Here is a 13,584-nt window from a genome sequence, read left to right on the forward strand (position 1 = left end):
CAGGATGTATACTTTTCACAACAGCTTTGTAAGGTACATAATGTCTTCATATTATTCACTTAGAAAGATAAGTGATTTCCCCCTTTATGCTATTATTAACAATGCCTTTGATTGTGTCTGTGTTGACACTGACTTAGATAGCTTCAGTAGAGAGGAGGAATGTTCAAATAGAATATTTAGTCATTTTTATCTCAGTAAGTCAGTGAAATTTGATTCAACCAACATTTCTCTAGTACTTAACCAGTGTCAGGCAATGTTCTAGTTGCAAAGTGTGAAGGATGAAGCTGCAGGGAGGAGAAGCAAAAGAAGTTGATATAAAGCATGGGTAAGTTAGAATAAGACATGGTCTCCTCTCACAAGGAATTCATAATCATGAAAGAGAAGACAGATGTATTCAACCAATTGTAACTCAACTGAATGGTACAACACATGATTCTTAAACCATAGTGAACGTTCAGATTACATGGTAAGGCCCAAATTCTGTTGCAGTGGTTTTGAGGGGGACCTGAGATTTTGTATTTTTAGCAAGTTTCCAGTTGGTGATGCTGCTGCTGGTACATAGATGGCGCACTGAGGAGCAAAGCTCTAGTACGATATGAGTAAGGGTTTATAAGGGCACCTAGAAAATACATAAATTTTGCTGCAGCTAGTTGAAGAAGAAAACTCATTTTAGAGAAATTGAATAATTTGCCCTAGTTCAGATACATTGGAACTGGATAGTACTTGATCTGGGCCTAAAATGATAAACAGAATTATAATAGGAAAGCTAGCCATTAGAGAGGAAAACTTTGGCAAAACATAGAAGTAATATGTTCATGTGTGTTTTTAATAGGAAACACATTTAAAGCATCCCCCCTCCACCCCGCCAGTGAAACAGAATACCCAGTTAGGAGTAGTTCCAAATATGAGGCTATATATTGGTGGAATCCTTGCTGAAGTAGAACAACCTCCAAATCTCAGTAGCTTAAAACAGAAAAAGTTTAATTTTTACTTACCTAAATTTCAACATGGATGTTCCTAAGACATTTCATTTTAAACATCTCCCTCCCTGTTGATTTGGGGACTTTAATGTGTAGCACCACCATCTTAGATATGTTATTTCCAAGGTAACTATATATCCATCTAGCTGGCTTGTTGAACAGGAAAAGGGGTAGTTTCTTACCACCTTGCCAGTAGAAGTAATATTCATTACTACCTTTCACATTCTGTTAAGCTATCATAAACTCCACCTAGATTATATATTCTTCTCTGGAATAAGTATAGAAATTGGATTTGGAGAACAGGAAGTTGCAAATCATTAACACATAAATGATATATTTTTCACATACCTAGGAACTTAAAAGTTTTGTAAAATAGTATGTTATAGTAGTGTGGTAAATTTCTAATCTTAATAATTTTCTTAAATCTTATACATCTTAATTAAGAGATAGATATTTTAAGTGTGTTCTATAATTCTACTCTTAGGACACGTCTAATTTTGTTTTTTGGAAATTTTGTTTTTGCAAAGTTCATATGCCTCCCCAACCCCACATTGCAGATAGTAGATGAGACAAGTAAAAGAAAAATCTGTTTCTCCCTTCAATTTGCTAGTGCTTAGTCAAACATGAAAATAAGCAGAATAAGTTAGAAACAGAAACTAAGCAATGTAATCCCCACACCAGCAATTATATACATAATTACAATTTTTTTGTAAAGGAAGGAAAAATGTTCATATCTATGGAGATAAAATCTAATATATTTCAATTCTTAGGAAATAAAAAAGTAAAACACATTATCTGTAATAGTGTAATTCAGTAGGGTAAAGGAATTAGGCTGAGAGAAGGAAGATCTTGGTTCTAACTCAAGCTGCGATATTTTGTATTCGTTTGGCTTTGACGTACGCTTTATGAGTTTGATTTTCCTTGTCTATGTAATGGGGATCATAATATCTGTCCCTTCCCTTGCATGCTTATTTTAAGAGTAAGAAAAATGTATTTACATTTACAACTGAAAAAAGTAGTATTTATTTTTTAAATTAAAAACATTTTTAAGAAAAGTAATATTTAAATATAAGATGTTCTAAGAAAGAAAATCCCTGTAAAATTAATAGTTGTTTTTACTACTTTTAAGAATGTGTAAAATGACAAGTAGATCTTCTAATCACCTTTTAAATCAATAGATCTCTACTCCGGGGAATTTAAAATCAGGCTTATATTGGATTACTCTGTTTAAAAAATACTTGTTTTGGTAAAGCATTACCATTGGCTTCAATTTCTTTTAAAATGATTATATAAGTCTATATAGGCTTTTTGATGATCACTGGGAAAATTTAGATCAAATATCACTGATATCTGTGCATTAAATATATATATATATAAATAAATGTGCATATATCACATTAGTCATTTTTCATAGATAATCCATTAATTCAACATGAAATAACACTAAATAATTTGATCTTCATTGGTTTATTCTAGAGTAAGTTTGCAGTGAATCTTAACAGATCTGTAAAAGGTCATAACTGGAAAGATTCAGTATAATCTTAGTCATTTAAATAGGTAACTAGATAAAAATTTAAAAATAGGAATATTTACATGAGAAAGTACAAAATAATTATTTCTAATCCCTGCTGAAGTTATTCTCTGTCTTGAGGACATTTGCTAAAGGAGTACGACCTATCGTTTGTCTTTCTAATACCAGGTTTTCAGAGAGTTTCACCCTGTAGTTTGTTTGGTTCAAGGTCACATGCAACCTAGAATCTGCTGAGTCCTAGGGCACATCAGAGTAGTTGCTGATAGGAGACTTCTCAGAGAACAGGGACTTTCCAGGAGTTACCTATTCCTTTTTAGCTACACTGAAGGCATGGGGAGAGGTTTTTGAAGTCTTTTTCTCAGTCATTTATTTTAATTCTGTGGTTCTTCTCCCCCCCCCCCCCCCGCCCCCTTATTTTTACCAAATGTTATATGCCAGGCACTGTGGTAGCCATAGAAAGATTTAAGAAGACAAGATTTTTTCTTCTTTGAACTTACATGGTATGATGGAATAGATAGACACCAAAAGGGAATGTACAGTCAATATTGTATGGGTTACTAGAGATCTACTTTGGGTCTGAAGAAGGTACAGAGGATGAGCACCTCACACAGCCAGAGTGAGGAGGACAAAGAAAGGTTCCTAGACCTGTCGGAGTCATTTGGGATGAATCTGCCAGGCAAAAAAGATGGTAAAAGAGGGAAATCCTTTCTGGTTAGTGAAGCTCATGGGCGAAGATACTAAATGAGGAGCAACTTGGAATTTACTAGGAACCTTCAGGCAGAGCCACTTTCTGATGTGCACTTTTGAATAGTTAATACTTTCCAAAGATGTTTTATCACCAAGGGATACTTACTACTGCTTATTCAGGCTCCTACTAGATTAGCTATATTTAGTTCTTCAGCTATGTTGTACAAAAATAACACATCTATCTATTTGCGGTTGACATAGTAGAAAGGCTGTGAGTCAGAATTAAACACACCTGGGGTCATTTCCCAGCTCTGCCACCCACTCACCATGTGACCAGGCCTAAGTTATTTAAACTATCACAGCTTTCATTTCTTTATTCTTAAAACAGAGACAAAAATAATAATGCTGTAGAGTTGACTTGAGGATTAAATGATATGTTTTCAAGATACTTGGGATAGTATCTCCTCAGTAGATGGCAGCTGTCACTATTATATTGGTTGATATAAACATCAATTTGTATTCTGAAATATTAAATAAAATGTGTTGGATTTTAGTAATCATAGAATAATAAAAAATGCAATTTAATGTATCTAATTTACTTCAACTGACATATTAGTCTTTTTAGTCCTATTTCATTTATTTTTTAACAGGCAAAATCTCAAATGTTATCCAATGTATTGGATGCTGCCCATCGATTTATCAAGGAAGTTAATCCAGATGAACCCAAAGGGAATAATCATTCTGAAGAAGAGATCAGTAAAAGTGAGAACAAGCCCAAATCTCTTCTACAGGGGAGCCACTCTGGGGTAAGCTAAGGAAAACAGAGTAGACATTTTCTGTCATACATGATCATGGAGACTGTCACTCATAGACTTAACTAGAGGCAAACAGTTTCATAGGTTATTCTATCACGTTTAATATTTGAATTTTTTTAAGACTCAAAAACATCTTGACTGTTAAAATCCTTTCTTTAAGGAGACTTCTTTGATTCCACTGAAGACTTTTTTTTTGTTTTTTAATGAATGATTGTTTGACATGTTGCTTTCTGGTCATTGGGGCCATTTAAGGAAATGAATGAGTATTTGGGAGAAACATGAAAATAAATAACACAATTCAATATAACAATTTTATTTTAGTTAGGATTTCAGAGAGGCTAAAAATACAAAAACTTGCCAAGTGTGTTTTGTTTTGTTTTGTTTTTGTTTTTAGGTGATGGGCAATTTTACAGTTATTTAAAATTGGACTTACACCAAATTCTGGTCATTATTCCGATTGACTACTGATCCCATGTTGTTCTAGATAAGCTTTCATCAGTTCATGTCTATATTTTGTAATGGACGTCTTGTAATGATTCTTTAGCAAGGAACAAGCTTCCTTGATTTTTGATCTATATTTTAATTCTCATCCTTTTAGATGCCACTCACCTTTCCACTATAGTTCAGAAATAGTAACAAACATGGCCAGTCACCAAACTTCTTACTTGGTGACAGGGTCATGCTTGAACTTCAGTCTCTTGAGTTCTTAACCCATGCTTATGGAACAAAGAAGAAAACATGCTTTATGTGTATAGGACCTCTTTCCAGCAAAGAAACTGTGCTTGAATTGTCCAGGAAAGTCAGTGTTTTTACATGGATTTCACTTTCTAATAGAGCTGTCAATGGTGATTGTGAAGAATCCCTGAATGAATTATGGCCTTGTTATCATAATAATGATGTGTTGAAAATGGACTCTGTGCCAGACATGGTCTTACATATTTTACATGTATTATCTCTTTCTATCCTCTCTTAATTTTTCCCTACTTTTTCCAGATGAGAAAATTAGTGACAAAGATCAGTTTTTATAAATTGCCCAAGGTATAAATTAAACTTAGATTTAAACCTAGACTTTATGACTCCAAATTATTTGCTTTTAGCTGCTACACAGAGGCTGTGGCATTAAGGTTTTCTCCTTCCTGCCTGCCATTTTATGTAATTTACCTAATCGTTAAAAATAGTGATAGATCAGATCAGAAAGGAACAGAGACCATATACAGTAACAGTCACCTTACAGGCAATACAATGGCACTAAATTCATATCTCTCAATAGTTACCCTGAATGTTAATGGGCTAAATGCCCCTGTCAAAAGACACAGGGTATCAGAATGGATAAAAAAACAAAACCCATCTATATGTTGCCTCCAAGAAACTCATTTTAAGCCCGAAGACACCTCCAGATTTAAAGTGAGGGGGTGGAAAAGAATTTACCATGCTAATGGACATCAGAAGAAAGCAGGAGTGGCAATCCTTATATCAGATCAATTAGATTTTAAGCCAAAGACTATAATAAGAGATGAGGAAGGACACTATATCATACTCAAAGGGTCTGTCCAACAAGAAGATTTAACAATTTTAAATATCTATGCCCCCAACGTGGGAGCAGCCAACTATATAAACCAACTAATAACAAAATCAAAGAAACACATCAACAATAATGCAATAATAGTAGGGGACTTTAACACTCCCCTCACTGAAATGGACAGATCATCCAAGCAAAAGATCAGCAAGGAAATAAAGGCCTTAAACGACACACTGGACCAGATGGACATCACAGATATATTCAGAACATTTCATCCCAAAGCAACAGAATACACATTCTTCTCTAGTGCACATGGAACATTCTCCAGAATAGATCACATCCTCGGTCCTAAATCAGGACTCAACCGGTATCAAAAGATTGGGATCATTCCCTGCATATTTTCAGACCACAATGCTCTAAAGCTAGAACTCAACCACAAAAGGAAGTTTGGAAAGAACCCAAATACATGGAGACTAAACAGCATCCTTCTAAAGAATGAATGGGTCAACCGGGAAATTAAAGAAGAATTGAAAAAAATCATGGAAACAAATGATAATGAAAACACAACGGTTCAAAATCTGTGGGACACAACAAAGGCAGTCCTGAGAGGAAAATATATAGCGGTACAAGCCTTTCTCAAGAAACAAGAAAGGTCTCAGGTACACAACCTAACCCTACACCTAAAGGAGCTGGAGAAAGAACAAGAAAGAAACCCTAAGCCCAGCAGGAGAAGAGAAATCATAAAGATCAGAGCAGAAATCAATGAAATAGAAACCAAAAAAACAATAGAACAAATCAACGAAACTAGGAGCTGGTTCTTTGAAAGAATTAATAAAATTGATAAACCCCTGGCCCGACTTATCAAAAAGAAAAGAGAAAGGACCCAAATAAATAAAATCATGAATGAAAGAGGAGAGATCACAACTAACACCAAAGAAATACAAACTATTATAAGAACATACTATGAGCAACTCTACGCCAATAAATTTGACAATCTGGAAGAAATGGATGCATTCCTAGAAACATATAAACTACCACAACTGAACCAGGAAGAAATAGAAAGCCTGAACAGACCCATAACCAGTAAGGAGATTGAAACAGTCATTAAAAATCTCCAAACAAACAAAAGCCCGGGGCCAGACGGCTTCCTGGGGGAATTCTACCAAACATTTAAAGAAGAACTAATTCTTATTCTCCTGAAACTGTTCCAAAAAATAGAAATGGAAGGAAAACTTCCAAACTCATTTTATGAGGCCAGCATCACCTTGATCCCAAAACCAGACAAGGATCCCACCAAAAAAGAGAGCTATAGACCGATATCCTTGATGAACACAGATGCCAAAATACTCAACAAAATACTAACCAATAGGATTCAACAGTACATTAAAAAGATTATTCACCACGACCAAGTGGGATTTATTCCAGGGCTGCAAGTTTGGTTCAACATCCGCAAATCAGTCAATGTGATACAACACATCAATAAAAGAAAGAACAAGAACCATATGATACTCTCAATAGATGCTGAAAAAGCATTTGACAAAGTACAGCATCCCTTCCTGATCAACTCTTCAAAGTGTAGGGATAGAGGGCACATACCTCAATATCATCAAAGCCATCTATGAAAAACCCACCGCAAATATCATTCTCAATGGAGAAAAACTGAAAGCTTTTCCGCTAAGGTCAGGAACACGGCAGGGATGTCCATTATCACCACTGCTATTCAACATAGTACTAGAGGGCCTAGCCTCAGCAATCAGACAAAAGGAAATTAAAGGCATCCAAATTGGCAAAGAAGAAGTCAAATTATCACTCTTCGCAGATGATATGATACTATATGTGGAAAACCCAAAAGACTCCACTCCAAAACTGCTAGAACTTATACAGGAATTCAGTAATGTGTCAAGATATAAAATCAATGCACAGAAATCAGTTGCATTTCTCTACACCAACAGCAAGACAGAAGAAAGAGAAATTAAGGAGTCAATCCCATTTACAATTGCACCCAAAACCATAAGATACCTTTCTATAGAAAACTATAAAGTACTCATGAAAGAAATTGAGGAAGACACAAAGAAATGGAAAAATGTTCCATGCTCCTGGATTGGAAGAATAAATATTGTGAAAATGTCTATGCTACCTAAAGCAATCTACACATTTAATGCAATTCCTATCAAAGTACCATCCATCTTTTTCAAAGAAATGGAACAAATAATGCTAAAATTTATATGGAACCAGAAAAGACCTCGAATAGCCAAAGGGATATTGAAAAAGAAAGCCAACGTTGGTGGCATCACAATTCCGGACTTCAAGCTCTATTACAAAGCTGTCGTCATCAAGACAGCATGGTACTGGCACAAAAACAGACGCATAGATCAATGGAACAGAATAGAGAGCCCAGAAATAGACCCTCAACTCTATGGTCAACTAATCTTCGACAAAGCAGGAAAGAATGTCCAATGGAAAAAAGACAGCCTCTTCAATAAATGGTGCTGGGAAAATTGGACAGCCACATGCAGAAAAATGAAATTGGACCATTTCCTTACACCACACACAAAAATAGACTCAAAATGGATGAAGGACCTCAATGTGCGAAAGGAATCCATCAAAATCCTTGAGGAGAACACAGGCAGCAACCTCTTTGACCTCTGCCGCAGCAACATCTTCCTAGGAACAATGCAAAAGGCAAGGGAAGCAAGGGCAAAAATGAACTATTGGGATTTCATCAAGATCAAAAGCTTTTGCACAGCAAAGGAAACAGTTAACAAAATCAAAAGACAACTGACAGAATGGGAGAAGATATTTGCAAATGACATATCAGATAAAGGACTAGTGTCCAGAATCTATAAAGAACTTAGCAAACTCAACACCCAAAGAACAAATAATCCAATCAAGAAATGGGCAGAGGACATGAACAGACATTTCTGCAAAGAAGACATCCAGATGGCCAACAGACACATGAAAAAGTGCTCCATATCACTCGGCATCAGGGAAATACAAATCAAACCACAATGAGATATCACCTCTCACCAGTCAGAATGGCTAAAATCATCAAGTCAGGAAATGACAGATGCTGGCGAGGATGCGGAGAAAGGGGAACCCTCCTACACTGTTGGTGGGAATGCAAGCTGGTGCAGCCACTCTGGAAAACAGCATGGAGGTTCCTCAAAATGTTGAAAATAGAACTGCTTTATGACCCAGCAATTGCACTATTGGGTATTTACCCTAAGGATACAAACGTAGTGATCCAAAGGGGCACATGCACCCGAATGTTTATAGCAGCAATGTCCACAATAGCCAAACTATGGAAAGAACCTAGATGTCCATCAACAGATGAATGGATCAAGAAGATGTGGTATATATACACAATGGAATACTATGCAGCCATCAAAAGAAATGAAATCTTGCCATTTGCGACAACATGGATGGAACTAGAGCGTATCATGCTTAGCGGAATAAGTCAAGCAGAGAAAGACAACTATCATATGATCTCCCTGATATGAGGAAGTGGTGATGCAACATGGGGGCTTAAGTGGGTAGGAGAAGAATCAATGAAACAAGATGGGATTGGGAGGGAGACAAACCATAAGTGACTCTTAATCTCACAAAACAAACTGAGGGTTGCTGGGGGGAGGGGGTTTGGAAGAAGGGGGTGGGATTATGGACATTGGGGAGGGTATGTGCTTTGGTGAGTGCTGTGAAGTGTGTAAACCTGGTGATTCACAGACCTGTACCCCTGGGGATAAAAATATATGTTTATAAAAAATAAAAAATTAATTAAAAAAAATAGTGATAGATCAATAGCTAACATTTGTTAAACACCTAACACTACGAATTGTGCTTAATCCTTTCATTGCCTTATCTTATCCAACAATCACAACAACCATATAAGTTTTGCATTTTTTATTACTCTATTTAACAGATGACAAAGGCAGAGAGGAACTTAGTAACTAGCCCTACTAGAAAGCTTATGCCTTTGCCTGTGCTTTTAATCCCTACAATAAATGCTGCCTCTTGTCCCCATAGGTGACTGCTTATGCTAGATAGACCCTCTCTACTTCTCCTCCTAACCTAAAAACTACTAATTCAGAGATTTCATCCAGGAGTGCACATCAGAACCAACTGGAAAACCATTAAAGGAACACACACACATGGTCAAATTCTGCCTCTCTTTGGGTGGGTCCACAGGTGTGATTTTAACAACTGCTCAGTCATGGTGGTGTAAGTATTCTGGTTGGACATCACTGCTATCAACCCTTAGGTGAGCACCTGTACTCAGTGCCAAAGGGCAGTGGCTCTCTAGCTGTAATACATAAACATCAGAAGCACTGAGTGAGTTTGTTAAAATGTGACCTTTCTTCTAGAAAGTGGGGATATTAAACCATATCTTGCAAGGATACCATGTGGCTTAGAAGGATAATGAATATTATTCACTGAATTCCATATGCTCTTTCAAATTTCCTATTCCCTTCAGAATTGGGTAGAGTCATGTTAGATTTTGAGTTTGAAGTAGCATATGAGAGAGTTCTGGACTCAAACATTTGAAAGCTGATGTCTAGTCCTCTGATTTTTCCTATCCTGCCATTGCTGTGAGGAAGCCAAGTATTCCAAAAAACATAGCTATAAAAAGCAGATCTCTTATATCTCTGACTTATTGGTTGGAAAGGAGCTGCTCTGGACACCTGCTGGAATCACTGCATCCTTAAACCATTTTGTATTAAGCACTGAGTTTCCAGTGCTTCTTTATTTGTGCAGCATACATACATATGTGCACTCACATTGTTTACTGGATACCTATAAATACCTTCCACAAACTCGGCACTTCTTTTCTTTCTCTTTTCCCTCCCTTCCACCCTCCCTCCCCCCCTTTCCTCCGTCCCTCCTTTTCTTCCTTCTTCCCTTTTTTAAGAGATAGAGAGTGTGAGTGGAGGGGGGAAGGACAAAGGGAGAGGGAGAAAGAAAATGTTAAGCAGACTCCATGCCCAGTGTAGAGCCCAACATAGGGTTTGATTCCATGACCCTGAGATCATGACCTGAGCCAAAATCAAGAGTTGGCCACTTACCAACTGAGCCTCACAGGTGACCCTAAACCTCAGTACTTTCAAACCAAATTTACCTCTCCCCCAAAACCTATCACTGTCACTGTTGATGACAGCCTATCTTCTTGCTTTTCAGGTGAGCCACGAACCATCATTTTCTGTAGTCCTTTCTCTTCTTCCTCTGCACATCCAGTTGGTTACCATGTCTCATGCAGCTACTGTCTAAAAACTCACTTGAATACTTGAGTCCTTCTGTCCTTATTGGTCTTCCAAATATGGAAATTAGCGTTTTCTTGAAGTACAAAATATTCATTACATGCAATAATAATTCCAGTTTTATATGTATGTATTTATTCACACAACTAATAATATGTTCAATGCTGCTCTGCAAATATGCTTTTTATAAAATGTTTTGATATTCACATAAGTACGTTCTATAGCCTTCTCATTCTACATAGTGGCTATAAAACACCCTATTTATTAGACAAAAATTACTTTAAAATACAAGTTTAAATTTTAAAATTTCCACTGACCAGCATTTACATTATTTTGATCTTTTGTCAATTCAAAGTAGAATATAAAGAGTGATTTTGAAAAATATTTTTGCATATATATATGCAATATATTTTCTATATGATATATATATATATTTATACATGTTTGTGTATATATACATGTCATGTGTTTGTAATGTTCATAGATATTACCAATTAGCTGTAATATTTTAATTGGTTTCTTTGCATCCAAACTCACTATTCCTTAATTTCTCTTTCTCCCACACTACTATGTAGAAGTCTACAGTGACTTTGATTTTCCATTATGTGTAAGTTTAACTTCCTCTCTATGCAGCAGGATCCTTCATGATCGGACACAAATTATATTTTCTCTTATCCTACTTTTTACCACTTCAGTGTAAACTACTAATGGCTCCATGCCACTTTGCTGTTTGACTCCATGTTTTGGCATATATACCGTCCCCTCTCTCTGGAATACTGTCCCTACCACTTTTTACCCGTAGAACTCTTGCTTATCTGAGTTAAATAACCTGTTTCTTGCACTTGTTTCTGTTGTGGACTTTTAAACCCGTGTTTCTGTGGCCAGCAGCTGGCACAGTGACTTAAGTTTCCCAAATGCCTTTGTTTATATTCAAAATTTTGGACACATATTTAATGCTCTTTTCTCAATTATACTCTAACGGTCTGCCTGTTTATTTTGTAATCAAGGGGTGAACATAGAGAACTCTACTTTTGTATCTAGAATATACACAATGGAGATTTAGCAATTTGATCAGTGTAGGTAAATCCACAATGCTAATTCAGCATTGGTGTGGACTTTATTTTGCCTTATTTTCCTAATTTGGCCATTTTCTCTGATCCTGTGTGTAACTACCAACTCCTACATTTATTTTCTTCTGTGCATTCACAGTGAGCCTGTATTTTGTGCTGAATTCATCCTTTCCTCTTATCTTTATGCCAGGAAGCATGCGATGCTTCGTATGCATTAATTAATTTGCTCATTCTTTCAACTAACTTTTAATGAGCACCTACTTTATGCCAGGCAGTGCTCTTGGCACTGAGAAAAAGAAAAAATCCCTGATCTCATTACATTCTAATGGGGAGAGACAGGCAATAAACAAACAAACATGTAGACTAAATTAACACAGAGATGTTTTTCAGAGAAAAAGAGAGCAGGTAAGGGAATGGAAGGTGGGGGTAAAAGGGCTGTATTTGTAGGGTCATCATTTGAACACAGACCAACTGTAATGAGTGGAATGGCTATGTGAAAATATGGAGGGAGGGTCACGGTATTGGATGCGGCTAGTGCAGGGCCCTTGAGTGAGAATGTGTTTCGTGGGCTCAGCACTAAGAATGTGAACATTCTTGATGAATGAAGAGGGGAATGAAGAGGGGGATTGAAGGAAGTGGAGTAAAAAGGCAGGGAAGTACACGGCCTGCAGAGCCTTATAGGTCCTATTAGGAACTGGGGGTTTCAAAGAATCATTGGAAAGTTTTGAATATAGGAATGACATGATCAGATTCACATATTAAAAAAAAAACAAAAACAAAAAAACTGCTCCGTCTGCCATGGGAAGTTTGCTGATAGCAGATTGAAGCAGGGGGATTAGGTTCATGGCTATTGCCACTCCCCGTGGGGAACACTGGTGAATAGCATGATGATAAATCCTCAGTTATGCAGGCTCTAGTTTTAATAATTTTTGAAGGGACCATTTCTAATTGTCCATACTATTTTAAAGAAATCAGTAAAGCATATGCATAAGTACAACTTAAAAAATTCCATTTTAAAGTTAAAAAGTAGTGTATGATTCAAAATGCCTAATAATTAATGCTACTTATATTTTAAGATAGGGAAATTTTAACAAAGCCACACTTAGATGCACTTTTAATTGGTTTAGGTAGACGTTCCAACCACAAAAAGAGCAGAGTGTTCACATCCAAAAGATAGGCTCTTCTGTGAAGGGTCATTTGATGAAGAAGCTTCTGCCCAGTCCTTTCCGGAAACTTTAAATCAATGGAGAACTGGACATCAAGATGACAACGAGAAACAGAATCCACCTGCAGCAAAAGCAGGTACAGTTACTTTTATCAAATGAATGTTATAAAATAAAGCTGAATTTATCTTATTTATCTCCATTCTCTGTGAATAAAAATGCAGTGTTTAAAAACTGTTAGCATTAGGATAACAGTTTAATGTAACTCCTCAAAGGAGCATTCACTGTACAACCAAGGGTAAGTGGTTTAATATTTATAGAACCCTGACTTGAGCACTGGGGAGATTTGTGTTTGTTTCCTATGTAAATTCAGACTGTCAAATGAATGCAGAATTGGATGCTTTCAGCTCCCCCACTCCTGGCAGAACGTTTTTCTCAGGACAACTGTTCCTTTATTGAACTGTATTTATATATAAAACAAGAGGATCTGTGAGATAGAGAAGTAAAGAATTTTTTGTATGTGTCTTGAAAAAATATAGTTCAAGGACCATTATGAACTTAAGGGGG

At 36.5% G+C, this 13,584-nt stretch overlaps 1 protein-coding gene across 6 annotated transcripts in view; it reads left to right on the forward strand.

Moving 5' to 3' along the window:
- ZBBX (zinc finger B-box domain containing) overlaps window positions 1-13,584 on the forward strand; it is a 117,951-nt gene that overhangs the window by 55,937 nt on the left and 48,430 nt on the right. For all 6 annotated transcript variants that reach the window (XM_032341882.1, XM_032341871.1, XM_032341853.1 and 3 more), the window contains 2 exons: window positions 3,849-4,004; window positions 12,982-13,156. In XM_032341882.1, coding sequence (XP_032197773.1) covers window positions 3,849-4,004; window positions 12,982-13,156 — 331 coding nt within the window. The remainder of the gene's footprint in view (window positions 1-3,848; window positions 4,005-12,981; window positions 13,157-13,584) is intronic.

This window comes from Mustela erminea, chromosome 1 (assembly GCF_009829155.1).
Source record: "Mustela erminea isolate mMusErm1 chromosome 1, mMusErm1.Pri, whole genome shotgun sequence".
In the NCBI taxonomy this organism is placed as follows: Eukaryota; Metazoa; Chordata; class Mammalia; order Carnivora; family Mustelidae; genus Mustela; species Mustela erminea.